The sequence below is a fragment of the Trachurus japonicus genome, chromosome 13 (assembly GCF_045865225.1).
Source record: "Trachurus japonicus isolate A0001 chromosome 13, Traja_1.0".
In the NCBI taxonomy this organism is placed as follows: Eukaryota; Metazoa; Chordata; class Actinopteri; order Carangiformes; family Carangidae; genus Trachurus; species Trachurus japonicus.
The window spans coordinates 18,542,755-18,560,977 of NC_140919.1; the positions used below are offsets into that span (position 1 = coordinate 18,542,755).

Below are 18,223 nucleotides of genomic sequence, written 5' to 3' on the forward strand. Positions count from 1 at the left end.
CTCTTGCTTCCAAAAAATCTGTAGCAATCAGGACGATGCTAATAAAAGACCATTAATATCACCTGTCAGCGCTATCTTTGGAAGATCCAAAATGAGAAAATGAGACAAAAGGATTCACAGTCTGGAGCTTCTCACTGAGACACAGGGCACCAGAGGAGGGATAGATACCACCAGTATGGTTTGGTGTAAAAAAAGAGTATTGGGTTGACAGAGATCCATTGGTGTCCCAAGATGAAGACAACATGAAAGCTTCAGAACAGTCCCATATTTTATGAGTTATAAAATATGTGGCTGTCATCTACAAAACATTTGGTTTTCTTAGCTGAAATATAAATTTTATGGAATATGTATCTCAAAACGTGGTGTGTGCTCACACATTAAAGCAAACTGTCACTCTAGATTATTTATCCTTTTGAGTGTTGTCTTAGGCGTGGTTCAATAAAATGAATACCTGCCATTTGAACTCAGCTGGTTCTGGTGGCATTGTCATTTATCTAAACCGATAGTGGTAAAAAAGAAAGACCCCTACGTGACCCCAGGTATTGTATCTGTCACGACAGATGATGTCATGTCTGTCAAGAGAACCTTGTTTCAGGGATTACATTATAAACTATTGCCAAGATTTTAAACCCCTGGTGGTTTTAGGTGGAGCATGTTGTTGTAAAATATGAAAAGATGGAGGATGATATATGGAAACATATTTTAAACATTTCAGATATTCTGGGAGAATTAATTCAGAGCTGATGCAGATGCAAGAACACTGTAGGAGTTTACAAGGAGAGTGATGGTGAAGGCCATAAACCAGTGCAGGATCTTTTTGACTGATGGCTTTTACTGGTGGTGATGGCAAGGCGTTCACTATCTGTTTAATGTAAAACATGAGCACAGCCAGCGTATAGGAGAAGGCTCTGAACGGAAAAAGGTGGCACCATAATGTGGAGGTGAAAGGCAAGGGGGCAACGTGATGATAGTGGCTTCATGCGGACCAGAAGTGAATCAAGGGCCTCGCCTTTGAACTGGTGAGCCGGCTAATTGAAACAGCATCCAAGATCTGGATCGCATTCATCCTCGCTTTTATTCAATTTGGTCTCATCACAGGGGCACGTCCCGTGCTTTTCTCTCCACATGGCAATAAGTCATACCCCCGCCTTTTGCCCTCGACGTGTTGCCCATCTGTGTCCCCCGGGGGCCCGGGGCGCTGAGGCCCACGGATCGCAGAGGGATTCAGACGAGGTCTTGAGAAAATACAGGCTGCCTGCCACTGAGCCCCTTATGGTACTTCTTCACGCCTCTCACCTTGGACTTGACCCCCGCCCCTCCCCTCCCCTCTCCTCCTCTTGCCTCAGCTCTTCACACACACACACACACACACACACACACACACGCACCTCCTTACCACAAGACTTTTAAGATTTACTGTTAAGAGCAGTGGCTGTCAGGAGGTTTGAACCGTGCACTTTCTAATTCAAACAAATGCTGCACTGGGGTCAGGGAATTATCATGGAGCCACAAGGTGTTTCAGATGACTCGCAAGTGTTGAGTGTTAAGCTGATAGAGAGAGAGAGAGAGAGAGCTCTATGCTGTTAGGTAGCAATGCAGCAGAAAGCTTGCGAGCTTTGCACCGTGGAAATAAATAAACAAATAAAGCGATAAATAAGCAAACAGATAAACCTTGACACTCTTACCTGGTTATCACTAAACCCTATCAGAGCGGCTGGATGTAGATCTTGCATCGTACTCAGAGGAAACTTCTCATTTCGCAGAAGAGTGGTCATCGTTTCTGTCACAGCTTTAATCAGTGTCCCACATGCACTGGCTCTGTTGGTTGGAGTTAGGGGGCAGGAGGTGGTGGTGGTGGTGGTGGTGGGGGGTGGGGGGGGTGATATGATAGTCAGTGATGTACAGTGAATAAATTCTCAGGAGGCAGATGCTGCTCAGGTGCATTCTGGCAACTCCTGAGACAAATTGATTTGACAGCTACAGTTCCTGAAATGGTTCAACTTCAGGGGCTTCACCACGCAGGACAATGCAAGAAGCAGATAGCATACAATGCATAGACCTACAAGTCATTTTAAACACAAAGCTTTGATTGAAATGTATCTGTTTTTTTGGTTTTCACATAGTGGTGCTTTAAATAAACCACTGCCTGATCTGACACACGTACAGACACACTGATTTTTTTTTCCAGATGACAGCATCACAGGAAGATCGGCTATTGTCATTGTCATCACAACCGTCTCCATGTGATGTTTTCCTCCCCCTTTCCTGTTATTTTTTCCCACTCAGACTTTGTCTGAAGGAAAACAAACTAACAAATAAACAAACTTCAACCAATTTAGCTTAAATAGATAATTTTAACAAAGCATTATACAAAGTAATGAGATAAAATGGCTCTGGATTATTTTAAGAAGGGTGATCTAATCAGAAATGACACATCAGTTGTTGCCTTAATGGCTTCATGGTTTACATTGAAACTTGATAGCTGAATTTCCATTGGATAAATATACTTGACCCTCAATATATACGTTTTTGTTTTTTTTGTTTTGTTTTTTTGAGTATCTCAGTAATGTAAAATGTAAGTACAGGAAAAGTTGTGTCCAACCAAACCCATTACTGACCACCACAGACTCTGCAAGTTCACACCTGTGCTGCGGCTGCATGTGAACCACAGCTGCATGTGAAGTCCAAAGACTACATGCGGAGGAAAAATAGGATTTGGAGAGGATCACCGTGCGATTGAGGGAGGGACTAGGAGTGTGCATAATATTCCTTCCTCTCTGTGGGACTCGCTGTGAGCAGGTACAGCATCTCTGCAGAGTCCGCCGCTCAGCTGTCACACTCAGCTGCCCAGCGCTTCCACTACACAGGAAACTTCTCACACCGCAGCAAATCGGTAAGTGCAAAGTTTATCATATATATTTTTTCTATTTTAAAAAACAACAACTACAAAATCAATGATCGATTGAGAGATTGTGTGCTGGTGTCGGTGTTCCTTTGATGCACAGAGGGGGGAGAAAGTGCTGGCTTTAAAGTTTCTGTTTTTTCCCCGTCAGGAATTCTCGCAGCGCCTTTTTTTGAAAAAAAAAAAAAAAGAAAAAGAAAAAAAAAAGAGAAAGATGCGCTATTTTCGATCTGGTTTGTTTTTGTTCATTTTTCCGACCTTAAAGCAGCGTTCAAAGGGTTTAAACGAGAAAAAAAGTTGCATGCACATATTTGTCTGTTTTGAAAACGAACTTTATATCAAGATAGTTCAGTTTTCACCACTGTGTGGGCTTTAAACTTCCTCACTCAAAGTAAACCATGCAAAAAGAGGATGTATTTATCATATCTATTAATCACAAAATGCATAATAAGGGCTATACGAATGATTTTGCTCATTTTTATTTAGAATTGATTTATTGTTTGTTATGCCACCAAAACCTAAAGGTATAGTGTATGATCTGAATAATTGAACTGATTTGCATGTTATTCAGTTTGTGTATGGGCACTTTTTTTTCCCTCAGAAAAGAGCATGTGAGTCTTTTTTGGTGAACATCTGCAAGCATTGAACACTTTGCACATCTTCCCCTCAGTCTATCAGCAGCTGCCACAGACTAGTTATTCCAAATCGCTTAACATATGAATGTGAGGAAGATGGGACCTGCCACTGCCCATATAGCTACACACCACTCCTCCTCTAATGCAATGCTTCAGCTCAGTTTCAAGTCTCCTTTTTGTTGATGCTGCTCAGAGTAAACAATGTTAAGTGATAAGCAAAGTGTGTAGGAGGGGAGGAAGGAGAGGAAGAGGAAGGAGAAGAAGAGGAGGAGGAAGAGGTGAGGCAGATGAGAGGAGGAGGAGGCAGTTTTGCATGTGGAGAAGGGAGGGAGATGGTGAGGGAGAAGTGATGGAAATGTGAGGTTGGCAAGCTTCTGGATGAATGGATTTGCTTTATCTTTTAACACTGTAAATCTTTAGTACATAAATACATCAAAAAACTTAAACCAGACAAAAGTTGGCTGGGTTAACAAACATTTTTGAAAATGTTTTTTCTTAAACAGGGCACCACTTTTTTCCCTCTAAAACTAGGCAGCTGATGTTGCAGGTTATTGAAGCAGGGCTCAAATTTCTCACTCCTTTTTTTTGACCCCCTTCCCTCTCCCACCATCTCTTCCACCTCTCTCACGCACCTACATAAACACACAGAAATGCATACGCCTACACACACACGTAGCATATGCCACACACTTGCAGCACACTATGTGTAAACAGTGTGTGATAGATAGGTCGCTCCGCCCCACCTCATCTGTTTGTGTGTTGATCCCTCCAGCAGGCCCTGCTTCTCCTGTCCACAGCGTCCATGATGAGTTACTACATGGATCCAGTTTCTTCCTACCCGGCCCTTCACCCCTGTGACCGTCTGGGCGCAATGGTAAGACCTCCCTCGTAAATTACCTCCGTGTTAAGGCTGCCTCAGCTACCTACCACACAGCCACAGGAGTGTGAGGGAATGAGCATTTGTGTGTGTGTGTAGCTGCTCAGGCACATGGCAGTGTAGGAATGTGTGCAGGAGAATATGAATGGTGTGCTCCTGTGTGTGTGTGTGTGTGTGTGTGTGTGTGTGTGTGTGTGTTCACAACTCTGGATTCCATCACCCCACAGGAACACACTATATCTGAACATTTTTCCTGTTTAGCTGCAGTGTCTCTCCATCTGTACATGGTGTTCGTCGTGATCTCGTCAAAAGTTGGGAAACAGAACTGTTGAACAAGATGATTTTCTACAAGACTGTGAAATCGCCCTTACAGTATGATCCTCTTTCTCTTGCACAACCAGTTACCGCCAAAACGCACTTCTCTTTAGCAAGTAATATTGTAAATATTGCGACCTGGAGACGTCCAGCTTTGCCACAAAACCAATCAAACGGTGTCAGACTATAACGACTGAATAACAGTGTTCTCCGCGAAGGGCCACCTGCACAGCGCTTTGCAGCAGTCTGTTTGCAAGAACACCAAGGTTTCTAAATGCTCTCCAAATGAAAGCGCTGAATACAGAGTCAGAGACAGCGGTAGTTGGGAACATTGGGATTCCTGTCAGGAGAGCATTTGAAGGGTGAAGGCCAAGGAGCGGCAAAATAAATGCCTCCATTTGTATGCAGAGCGCTGGCACATTAGGATAAGAGACTGAGGTTATATGCAAATGGCCACCCCACCCTGGCCTGATAGAAAACATAGAAGAATACAGCTCCCTGTGTCCTAATTGGCTCAGGTGGTGGGGCTTGCCTTTGAAATTGAGACAACTGTATACTAGGACAGACTTGGTCAAAGGGTGAACCCGGGTCACCTCGGTGGGTCTATCTTCTCTTGTATTTACATGAATTACCAGCAAAAAAAGCAATGGGCCTGATGTGTTTTATTTCTTATGTTTACACCTCAGTCATTGTCCTTAATGCTTTACAGCGAGCCCATACAGAGAAGAGAGGAGAGAAACCAGGGCAGTTGAGACTCCCTGGTTTTGAGGTCCCGAGCAGATAACTTGCTTTAAAACTCCATAAGTTCCTCCCTTTACTGCACAGGTGATCTCAATTTCCCTAAAAACAGAAAAAGAAACTGGAGAGCAACGTGAGGCTTCTCTGCTGTAGTACATGTAACATATGGAGGAAACTCTCCACTTCTCCTTATGCGGCTTTGGAATCGCTTGAATCAATTTTCTGAATCGCCGCCCTATTGCATCATCTCTGACAGATGTAGAAGCTCACGGATGTAACTTTTGCATCTATAAAATGCACCGTATTGCATCATTGGATTGATAGCAGAAGAAGTTTTCTTAGTATCAATTTTAAGTTTTTTTTTTTTGATGGAGGAGGGGGGGTATTTGGACTGTCAACTAGAATTGCATTAGGTATCTGCAGTGGTGCACTACACAGTAAATGGCACTAGTTTTATAAGATATCTAAACTTGTCATTGCTAAAGTAAATCGTTTTGAGGTGTCTTGCCATCTTGCACAACAGCCAGGCACACTAAAAGCAGACCAGTTCCCCCCATGAACCACTAGGGGGCAGATAGACAAGACAATGAATGAATTAACGCACAAATGTGTGCGTACATAACCATGAGGTAAGAATAACCTGCATAAGAAAAGTAGAGCACTAATGTTGAATCAAAATGGTTCCTTACAACACTGGGAAATTTCAGGCGTTTTTTCTTTTTTTTCCCCCATGTGAGTTTCATGTTCCCATATTGCAAAACACACTGATTTCAAAAATATGTTCCTTTCTATATATAGTTACTCAGTGGGTTAACAGGAAGGTGGCAAAAATGTTAATGAACATGCATCCACTTTGACAGCACAGGAGTTTTAATACAGGCTGTAAATGTTTTAGACAGGAGGTACAGCATCAAATGCACTGACCTACTTATAGTATATCGAAACAGTAGAAAATGCTTTGGCCCATTCTCCATTTGAATCTGTCAGATCTTTGAATTTGCATGAAAGTGCTGTGGATTATGAGCAGTCATGTGCCAGTTTAGTCAGACCTCACAGGAGTGAAAAACTCTTGCAGGGTTTGTTCCATCCAGATGTTGACTTACTGCAAATATCAATGTATATAGTGATGTAGTCCATTCTCTATTAATGGTAATATAGCTGTAGCCATGATTCAGACCATGGTTATGTTGGTGTCTGTGTTGTTCTTTTTCTTTTTTTCCTCTGGTATGACAAAAACATACTGTAGGACAACTTATACTGCAAATATCAAGATACACATGAAAGAGTACAGCACGGGAAGTATGTATAGTGTTCAGCTGGTAAAAGACAAACAAGACTTCACTTTCTGATTCACAGCCTGACCTCTGCATTCAAAGTTATTCTATATGTGAACTGATCAAAGAATATTATGGTGTGGATGTTATCTCTGCGCTTATCTATGTCAGTCTACCTGTCTAATCCATAAATCACCCTGACTGATGTGACTCCTTCCATGGCTATCTAACTTTCCCTCCCTCGCTGACCGGCCTGATAGGAGACGGCAGCGTCCCACGCATGAGCTCTAAAGAGCCTCATAAACTGGCCTCCCTGATCCTCCGGTCACGTTAGCCATCTATAAAGCTGGCCGGGTGCTGATAAATGCTGCTGTGCTTAAACGGGGGCAGCTTATCAGATCGGCAGTCACTCTGTCAGCCAGTCTGACAGTTACAGAAACGACGAACGTATAACATATAGGACAGTACCTCTCTGTGGTGACTGCATTGGCAAGACGAACTACAGCATTGCTTTTTGTCCCCAGCACGTTGATTGACACATGACTGAGAGACTTTTGTGAAATAAGCATAACTCTGACGGCAGATTATGTGCTGAATAGGGAGAACGCATTGCTCCAACACCTCAAATTCATATTCAAAATAATGTAGACATGCTTTGTAAGCTCGTGGCATGTTGAAGAGAGCCAACTGTATGTGGTTAGGCAAGGTCGTGTGAGAAAAACGTCAGTCCCTCGTTCACATCAGCTTCAAACTGAAACACCCAACAATATCTATTGAGGTTTCTGTTTGTTGTGAAATGAAGATTTTGATATGCTATAAATGGCCAAGTGGCTATCTTCTCCCCGACTATCTCTTGTATCCACATAGAATTTCATATCTCCTCTGGCTCGCCTGTCAAGTGCTGACTTCAGACTTCCCCCCCTCGGTGCAACCTCTTACGTGAACAGCGCTGTGATAAGCAGGATAAAACAACACTGCAAAGATAAACTGAATGAGTCAAATTTAGCCGCGAGGGGTTATCTGTGAGGGAAAACAATGAAAAAAAAAATTGTTTTCAGAATCCAAGGTTGCACTGTCGGCCAAAGCCACTGGATAGTTTGATCAGCTGTTTTCAGCTTAATCTTTCACTACATCCCCAGGCAGACAAATAAGTGTTTTTCATTAGTTAAGAAATAAAAGTTTGGCCAAAGTTATAAGTTACATGAAAACACACGTTGATTTCGTTTGAGAACAGTAAATCAGTGACAAGTTGCACTATCCCTCCAGTAATTCATAAATTCATGTTTCATGGCGATTTTTATTATTTGGAATTCAACACTGCTTAAATTCCACTGAAAACACGGGCAAGGGATTTACAAAATGTTTATAAAATAACAGAATGCCATCCGAGTATTTATGTATTTATTTGTTTCAGTTTCTGAGCTAAGTTGTGTTTGTTTCACATCTAAATAAAAGCAAACCACAGGAAAATCATGCTCACTTCATTTCTGGCTAAACCATATACTGTGTGTCATTTATCTCCAGAGGCAGAGTGGAGGGGTTGCATTGGGCCCTCAGTCCCAGCTCCCAGGTGTGGTTCACCCCCAGCAGCAGTACTACCCATCACAGCCCCTTTACCCCCAGGATATACCCCTGCAGGAGGTGCCCAACGGACACGACATGTGCCCTACTGGTAAGAACTGGACCTGGTATGAGAGAGTGACAGAAGTGGCAAAAGCCATATTGAGCTATGTAACCTGTATTTGTTGGTGTTTGATTAAGACCTGTAGTTGATTTGATAATATTTTGCAATGTAATTATTTTTCTGATTCAAATTTTTCTATTATTCCTATGAAATAGCTCCTTCTGTAAAACGAACCTTCTCCTTTCAGTTTTACTATATAAGGTTCAATGTACAATGGACAAAAATAGTTGCTGTGTCATTGTGGACTAACAACTTAGAGCAAACAAAAGAGTCAGGAATGCTCAATGGACAATCAGTCACACTCTAGCGTTCATGTCTGCAATCTTGACACACACGTTCAAACTCCCTTATTTAGTTGTTTATGAACACACACACACACACACACACACGGAGTCTCAGCTTGGCCTGTTGCTCTGAGTGTGCTGCACAAGGGATGTTGGTGATGCTGACCCCGAGGGCAATGCCTTTACCAGACACCTCCCTCTCGTTTTCTTTTCTCTACTCCACTCCACTTCTGGGGACAACCAAATGCCCTGCGTTTTTCTCCTTCTAAACCTTTTCTTCTATTTTTTTTTCACTCCTTGTTTTTTCAAATAGAAGTTTTATTCTAAACTGGAAAATTCCTTTCAGTGCATTTGCCTGTGCTTGACTCTGGCCTCTTCTTGTCCTCAAAAGTGATTGATGCTGGTGGACTGGGACGCACGCCACGGGAGTAGGGTAGGGGTGCTGAGGGGCACAGGCTTTCTTCCGTCACCTCCCTGAGCTGGATGCAGGGGGCAAGACAGGGGGCCAAAGGGCGGCCATCTTTTTCCCAAGCCTCTGGTTTGGTCTCTAGAGAGGTGGAGGGGTCTGAGTGTGCATATGTATGTGTGTGTGTGTGTGTGTGTGTGAGAGAGAGAGAGGGAGAGGGAGTTAGGATTTGATGGGATTTGCTGATGTTTGTTGCCAGAGACACACTCCTTCGGACCCCTCACTTCATTGCTCCCAATGCTAAACCGTTGACATAAACATTGCAGAGTGGAAAAAAATGACCGAGCATTGACCTTCCTTTTTTTTTTTCTTCCTCTTTTTTTCTCCCCCCCTAAATCCTACACGATGCAGACCACAGGTCTAAGAACATCTGAGCCACCTGGAGATGTTGTTAAAGTCATTCAGCTCCTGTTCGTTGTGTGATAAATACAAGGATTTGTGCTACCAGCATATGGTGTTATGAGTCTTTGCTAACCTCAAAAGCAGCCCAGTAACCTCTGACACATTCTCTACGCTCTGCAGCCGTTGCTTTGACTCATTTCTCTCCAACTGCAACACCGTCGTCCCTTGAATATTTTACACTCGAGTTTTCAGTCCACTCATATTCAATTAGTATATAATTAGAAATGGAAATACAGACTATGTCGGTATCATCCTCCTGCTGTGTAGTTGATTTGTCACCGTGGAGATCTTGACTTCAAAAGTTATAGTCAGGTTTTTGACCTGAGGTTTCACCAGTGTTTAATTATGATCATGTTTTTTTTTGGTTTTGTTTTTTTCTCACCAACGGTAAACTAATGTTTTATTTATTTAATCAACCTCAACCTTCACTATGATGAAGATACACTAAGTTACTGTTACAAGGTAAAATATATCAGGGACTTTTTGAAGCACCACAGGTAAGTCCTACGTTGACAGCATCCCTGACAATCTCACAATCTACTATACACCCACTGTCTTAGATATATACAATGATATATTTATTTAACTTTTAAATTGGTTACATTACAGAGGATTTTACAGCCAAAGTCACTTCTTTTTCTTTGAGAATGGATTGGTTGTTGTTAAAATGAAATGTACTAGGTGAGAAAGAAAGAGCACAGAGCAGATGTGAGGTGGGGATGTTGGATGTAACGGGACCATTGCATGTTTGGCCCAGAGCCCAATGTCACACACACTGCTTCCTGACAACAGCCATGCCATGGTGGTGTTTACACTAACCCAGCTCTACTCTTCACTATCCAACACTCGAACCACAGGGCTGGTTGTAAACTCCCATTGTGGAAATTCACTATGTGTCTGTGTGTATGTGTGTGTGTGCGTGAGAAAGAAATGGAGTGAGTGTGTATTTCTGTGTGATCTCATGGAAATCCAGGCACAGATACAGTATCAAATACATGCATACACACTCCACCAACATCCTGCAGTGATGCACACTCCGCATATTCATTCATTAAATTCACACCCTGCACTCTGGTGTGTATTGTATTACAGCATCCTCCCATTCAGTAAAGCACACACACACACACACACACACACACACACACACACACACACACACACACACACACACACACACACACACATATGCACATCCACTCCCAGGCACTCGTGGGTTCACTGTACATTTAAACATGCACTCCCATTTAGTACACACAGACACAGCTGTGATCTGGCACTCAGGGACCATTGGCCTGTGTTTTATTTGATGTGATTTGACAGCTGGACAGTTGGAAGAGGAGGGGAACGGGGTGGAAAGCAGAGGAGAGTGGGCGGAATACAGTTTGAGGAGAGAGGACGGATAAGGAGAGGGATAAGTCACAGAGCTGGGACTGGCGTTGATGGGAGGAGAGGAGACGAGGGCAGGGGGAGGAGGATCTGAGATTTGGAGAATTGGGCGGAGGGGTGGGGGGACTTCGTCTCTGATGAGGGGCACGTCCTCACGGGCGCAGGCCCATTTTTTATTTCTAAAAGTAAACAGGCAGCCTGCGGGGGTCTGGGGGGTTATGGGAAAGGAGGAAACAGTGATGCTAATCAGGCCGGCGCACACTTCCCCCTCCAACAATAAAACAAAACAAGAGTGGAAACACGGAAAAGCAACAGACAACTGTGGAGGAATGGGCTACGCTGCTGCCATGGCCCTTGGGTTGAACTGCATGGTGTGATGATAGCTCTGAGGACAGAGGTGTTGGCCAGTAAACAGAGGAAAGAGATAATGTGTTACTATCACACTGTTTATTTCTAGTCCTTAAGTATTTTTAGAAACTTTTCAGAAATGTAGAAACATTTTAGTGAGTTTCCACTAAACTGAACTGGTTGCATTATTCAATGCAATCAGTTCACAGTGGAGTCCCTCTGGAATTTCTGGCCCATAACTCAGTGTCGTGCTTTGCTGAACTCAGAAGAATCCATCTCAAAGAATCATTTCTTGTGACTGTAATATCCCTTTGATAAGCCTTTTATGTGAGTATTTTTCCAAATAGATTCTGTTGACCTTAAGACATGTCTCAGTATTTTTCCTTTACTAAAAGCAACTGACTATTTCCCCTCTTGAAGAATGACCACTTTTACTTCCTGTTGGCATTTTCAAATATGTTTCTTTTTAAAGATCCCTTTCCCATCTCTCTACAAGTTTTATTTCTAGGAAGTAGGAGTGTGCTAAGTTCCTCTTGATAGCGCAGTGACTAATTACAAACCTCTTCAGTTGGAGAACACGCAGTTCTTGAAACACATGCAATCACTGACGGCGCATGATGCAACAGATGCCAACTCATCAGGAAAGGTGGTGCTTTAATGAATCCTGAGAGAGACCACCCATTGTTTTTATGTTTATATTGTGAATTTAGCAATATTCACAGACTGTTAACTATAATGAGTGTACACCGGTAACAATAAGAGTGAATACCTCCCACTGTGTTGCAATACTGCCTCATAGTCGACTCAAGTTGTAATCGTGTAGTAGTTAAAGTTCAATTCTTTCCTATATTCACTCCATATTAAGAGTGTATATATATCATTTGCCACAAATCAGCAACTCTATTTTCATAGCACGGATCACTATCTTTTCAGAGAATACCATTCCTTTGACTGCTGCTACTTACTACAATGTACAACCTTCATTTATTGAATGAGAAATAAATTAAATCCACAGACTGATGTATTCGCTCTTCTGCTGTGAGGGCTAGTGGAGCTTTATCTGAGACCGTGGTGGTAACAGAGAGGAGGGAGGGCAAGACGAGGAGAGGGAGGTCTGGGAGGCAAAGAGACTCGGAGGGGGGTGGGGATAATTGAATTATCTGCACAATGGAGTGATGGGGGGCACGTGGTGCCGCTAATGGAGGAAGAGATGTCCTTTTTAGCGAAGCTAATTGTTCAGAAAAGAGCTGAGCCTTTGTTCAGGGAGGCCCTGCTACTTTCCCAGTGCACTTATAAGCACACAATTTAGTAGAGCGTGTGCGTGCACACACACATACACATACAGAGACACACGCACTTTCACACACACAAATACACTCTTTGGAATGTGAGGTGCAAGAGAGACATGTACATGTGCATGAACACACACACAGACACACACACACACACACACACACTCAGGGATAGACCGCTCATGTCCCAGCTAACCCTCTGATCTCAGCAGGAGTGCATCCAGCCTGTGGCACCTTCAGACAGCATCCACCACAGATAGAGCTGAGACTGAGCTACTAGACAGAGGCCACAAGGACCCTACTGTTTTACTGTTTCACTGTCTGCTCTCTCTCTCTCTCTTTCTCTGTGTATGTGTGGAAGTGTGTGCGTGTCCGTCACCCATCTGTGTGTCTGCTTGAGTGCCTGTAAATGAGTGACTGATTGATTACATGCTAAACGCTGTCTATTCACACGACATACCGAGCCTTCAGGGCCGTATCCATTGTCTGAGATGTTTTAGGCTTTGATCATCTCAGATTGAATGTTTGTAAATGTAAAAAATAATGTGTCGAAATCTAAATACTTAAAGCCAACCAAAACTCCTGTGACGCTGCGAGGGCACTGACATCAAAGACAAAATATCTCTTGACAGCTGTATGGATTGCTCTGAATCGAATAACCTTTCAGTTAACTCTGTGAAAAGTAGCAGGTGTGACGGTTACATCTGAGGATTATAGACAAGCAGACAGCACAGATGTGCCAGCGAGAGACAGACAGCGAGCACGAGAGAGCAGCAAGGAGAGAGAGAGTGAGAGAGCTGCTTTAGCTAGGGGTGCTAGACTGAAACGCAAATGAGTGAAGCCAGCTAACTGTCAAAACCATGGCAACAGCATTTGCCAGGTGAAGAAAAAAAGAGACACTGAAACCAAAACTTGTTTGATCTGAGACATGTGTCTTCGAGCGTACTGGTTCATGTATGTCGGCTGGTTGTTTTATGAGAGTGAGACAATTAACAATCCCGCCCTCTCAGAGGAAAATGACACAATTTGTTTCAACAATAGTTCTTTTTTTGGGTTTGTATTGTGCAAAACTTTGACACAGCACTTGACACAGAGATCTCTCTCAAGATAAACTGAATGTTTAGTAGTTAACATTTCTTTTTTCTTCTTCTGTTTCATGGGAACTATTTGAGCTTGCTGTTCATAAAACGTGTTTGTCTTCAGGGTCACTGTACACCAGGCTGTCTGAGGGCAATTGAAATGGTCATTGCTCTGAGAGACGAATAAGTAACATGCTGTACTATGCTGAGACACAGAGATGTACTCAGATGTTCCCTGGCAACAGGAATTTAAAGCAACAATGTGTTTTGCAATAACTTTGTTGCTGCTTGTTTGCATTACATTGCAGATTTTCCAAGTAGCCTACAGTCTATAAAGATGCAGTTTTGTTTTAACATGAGATATGCTTTCTGACAGTGTAGGACGGAGACATTTCTGATGTAAAGTCGAGAAGACAGAAAGAAGAAAAACCAAGTTGAAATGGGTTACAGTGACGCCAGCTCAGATATTAGTCAGCAACACCATTAAACCCCTAATGGCTGCCCTTAGGCACAAAAGGACCCGGGCTGGCCTTTTAAGAACAGATACGAGGGAGTTCATTAACAGAAAACAAAGAGGTCCAGTCAGAGAGAGTGAGAGACTGACTGACTGAGATGAAGTGAGAGGTACTGCCCCCCTCCCTCTGTTCTTCTCCTCCATCACCCCCACTACTTTGCCCCGGGTGAGGCAGCTCCTCTCACCGCAGAACCCACTAGCACTCTTCCCAGACGAGGCTCCTATCAGGCCAATGAAACCTGATCCAGGGCTGCTAATGGAGCCAGTGAAGTACCACCGGTTTAAAAATCCATGTGTGATCAATATCCCTGGCTCCCCAGCCTCCATCCAGATCATCCCATTTAGAAATACATGAGTACAGTACATGCAGAAGTATCATATTGATGTGCATCATAGGTTGCGCCATATGACTCACCCTAACAAGGTTGCTCGAGTCGAGGTCGGACATATGGAAAAAGAGAGGGTTGATGCTTTGAAGGAAACGACCATGGGCTTCATTGTGTCATTAATGAATAAAAGAAGAAATTAATATAGAATTTGTGTTAGCGTAAGTCTATACTTCTCCTAGCTGGAGCTCTATTTTCCGACCTTTTTTCTTTTCTTTTCTTTTCAGTGCAGTAGATTCCAGTGGAACTTGTGTGAGAATTACTATTATAATCTGTCATTACTATTTCTGTTGCCATGGGAGGTGTTCCCTAATGGATGTGGTTTGCTCAGAGTGGAGCCTCACTGTGGCTGAAAAGCCCAATCTTGCTGAGTTCTTTGTTCTTTTCCAGTGGCAGAACAAATTCTTGATTCAATTTTCACCAAGGCATGGTCACTGGGCTTGATTATTGTGAAAAGAAAGCACTATAAAAAATAAATATAAAAGCAACGGTACCAGGGAATTGGAACAGGCAAAAACGTCTTATTGTTGCCGCTTTTGATGACACACAGTTTGATTGATGTTACTATCTGTCCAACTAAACTATCTTTGTACCTAGGATCTTTAACAACAACTTTGCTAATAGCTGATGCTGCTGTGTAAAGAAAAAAAAAAGACATGGAAGTTTTTATTGATCAAGACAAGGTGAACAGGAAATACTCGGAGGTGTTTATGAGGGTGAGTTACAAGTTATGAGGAAGCCTGGTTCTGCAGAATATGGGGCAGACACAGTCCCACAGGCTCTTCTTTTAGCTGACATGGGTGATGGTTCTTCACACAAACTACATCTAAGCCATAGATCTAAAACCACCTCCAAACATAGACCATTCTCTTAATTACTCTAAAATATTTTGATAATCTATAGATACTGTATCTATACTGCTCCTATAGTGGCTCAATTGTGGTAGATAGGCTACTCTAGTCTCTATCCCTCTTTATTTATTTTGCCTTTTTTTTACTATCTAACATTTCAGTATAATTCCTGTAAGACTGGGCATTTTTTTTTAATTTTTACACGTGGTTGTATTTCTTGGCTTGGACGATGCTGTGATGCAGTTCGTGAATGAGGCATTTGCTGTCATCCTTGTATACTATCCCTCAGTGATATGGTTAAGGATTACTACAGTTCTCAGCAGCTCGCACGCCTCCACAGAGCAGCTTCATCCCTGTGAAACGCGAGTAATTTGCGGGAACGTGTAAACTCCTGATGACGTGAACGGGTCTTGGTACAAGTGGGTCCTCAGAGGTACAGAGGAGTAGAGGTAGTAGTGAGTGCGTGCGTGAGTGCGTGTGTGCGTGTGTCTGTGTGTGTTTGGATGGGTGGGGTGGTGGTGGTGGGGGGGCATTGTAATTGAATTGTGAATCAACTGGCAAGTCAGTCCCCTTAAACACGCCCCTTTCAGCTGTCGACGCGCTCCGGCTCTTTGCTATGCAACGCCCATAGCCAGAGATAGAGAGGAAGGAGTGAGTGTGTGAGTGAGTGAGTAAGAAAGAACGAGGAAAAGAGGGAGTGTGTGTACATGTAGCCGGAGAGGGAGAGAGGGAAAGAAGAGAGAGAGGAAGAGAGAGAGAGATAAGTTAGGAGTTATAGAAACGATTTTTGGTGTGAGGGAAAAGCTTAAGAAAAAAAGAAAGAAAGGAAAAAAGAAACATCGGCTTGTAGAATTGACCGGCGCGCAAAGGAAGAGAAGATTTTCCCTTATATTGTGTTTTTGGAGCTGTTAGAATAAAAGAAAAGGAGGGACACGGCGTTATTAAGACACACTGATCTGATGATCATGACGGCAGCTGTCGATATGAAACCGACGTTAACAATCATAAAGGCTGAAAAAATGGACGGTGAGTAATACAACTCTTCTGTCAGAGCTTTGACAGTTAACACGAGACTAACAATACTCCTAGATGTTCTTCATGTATGAGAGCCGGCTGCTGGCTCGCTGGTGTTCATGGGAGCCTCAGGGTTAATTCTCGGTACATGGATGCGATGAGAGGGACATGACGTCCTGGCATTTCAGTGTGAACACGCTGCTGGTTGCTTAATATCGGACAACACGCAACACTTATGAGAGGAAAAATACACGCCTGAGGGTCCACAGTCATGCAATAGACTCTCCTTCAGCTGTGTGTGTGTGTGTGTGTGTGTGTGTGTGTGTGTGTGTCTGGAGTGTGTGCGTTTAGTTTTGTTATTACTGTGAGCCAGACTCTCTCTGCTTAAAGCAATTATCATGAAGCATTAAGGGCAAGGTGCCTGGATATGAAAAAAAGTTGTAAGACTCCAGTTTTTTTATTTATTTATTTATTGTTATTCATCACACTAGACTTGATGATATTATGATGGCAACATGAAATGTCACACAATATAACAACATTGTTTAATCAAATTGTGACATTTCGTTTGTTTTAATATTGTTTCATGTAGCTGACAGCTTCTCAAACACTGCATGTTTTGAACACATCATGCTCCAATTACAGCTAATTAGTTCTTCACATCAGCTCCTCCATGTCTCCTTATGTAAGTTCAGTTTTGTCACATTCTGTTTCTGGCTCAAATTGGCTATTGATATAGGCTTTGTAGGTTTGTTGTACAAATGATACCCCCCACCCTCCCACCCTCTCTTTTATCCTGCTTTGATCTCACTAGGGATCTATCACCATCTCCTCTCTCTCTATATATATCTCATCTAAGCATCCACCTCTGACCCATATACTCTGTGCCATAGTAGGACAGCCAGGGCATTCTGCCCAGCCGGCATGGAAGACGAGCAAGGGTGCCTAATTACCCCCCTCCCCACCAACCCCACTGTCTCTCTCTGCCTCCATCCCTCCCTTCTTCTCCACCTCGTCCTCCTCCTTAGTGGTTGAAACTGACTTTCCAGAGGGAAGGAGAGACAGACTGAGGTGATGAATCTGCAGTGCTGAGGCTTGCCTCTGTGACCCTGCTGCCTGGAAGACTTGGCTTGCTCCAGGGGTTGTCCAGGGCACAGTCGGGGAAGCCTGCAACTGTGAGCTTTGTTTGTGTTGGGTTTTAAAACTTATGTGTGGTTTCACTTCTCGTTTTTACGCAGGCACATGTTTCACATTGTGGTACATAGGGATGATTTGCATTTTTTTTATACATTTACTAATCCCCCTGTGCTTTGGCAGCTCAGGTGGCATGGGGTCTGTCAGTAAATGAGCAGTAAAACAGCATTGATGCATCATGGAAATTTGATACTAATTGCTAGTGTCGACCCACTAAGGGACTGTGACTCACCACATTAACCAGCTTCTCCTCAATGTCAATACCTGCAGAGCATAGATTCTCATATATGCGTCGTCTCACAAACTCATAGGAAAAAAAAGTTGCTGACAGTTGCAGTTAAGTTGCCAAAGCGTAGTGCTATCTTGCAAAACCATTTCGCAATGCTTGCTCCTGCTTACACTCACTTGGGTGCACTCGGGTCAAGTTGAGGCTGCCAAGGAGCAGTTCACAACTTCACACAAACACACAATTTTTCCACCTCTCACACACATACAAACATGCAGGACTTGCATTTATGTGCATTTCTTACTATTACCATGCTTGCATGACAAATGTAGTTGTAGACTCAAGTAAGACATACA

The 18,223-nt window shown here is 43.1% G+C and overlaps 1 protein-coding gene across 5 annotated transcripts in view; it reads left to right on the plus strand.

Moving 5' to 3' along the window:
- The first annotated feature begins 2,556 nt into the window (after positions 1 to 2,556).
- Positions 2,557 to 18,223, plus strand: part of ets1 (ETS proto-oncogene 1, transcription factor) — a 37,398-nt gene continuing 21,731 nt past the window's right edge. For 2 of the 5 annotated variants that reach the window (XM_085795124.1, XM_085795125.1), the window contains exon 1: positions 16,099 to 16,459. In XM_085795124.1, the coding sequence (XP_085651250.1) occupies positions 16,393 to 16,459 (67 nt within the window). In that variant the 5' untranslated portion in view covers positions 16,099 to 16,392. Of the gene's footprint in view, positions 2,894 to 4,309; positions 4,412 to 8,265; positions 8,414 to 16,098; positions 16,460 to 18,223 lie in introns of those variants that run through there. The other 3 variants (XM_085795122.1, XM_085795121.1, XM_085795123.1) reach the window with 3 other exon arrangements.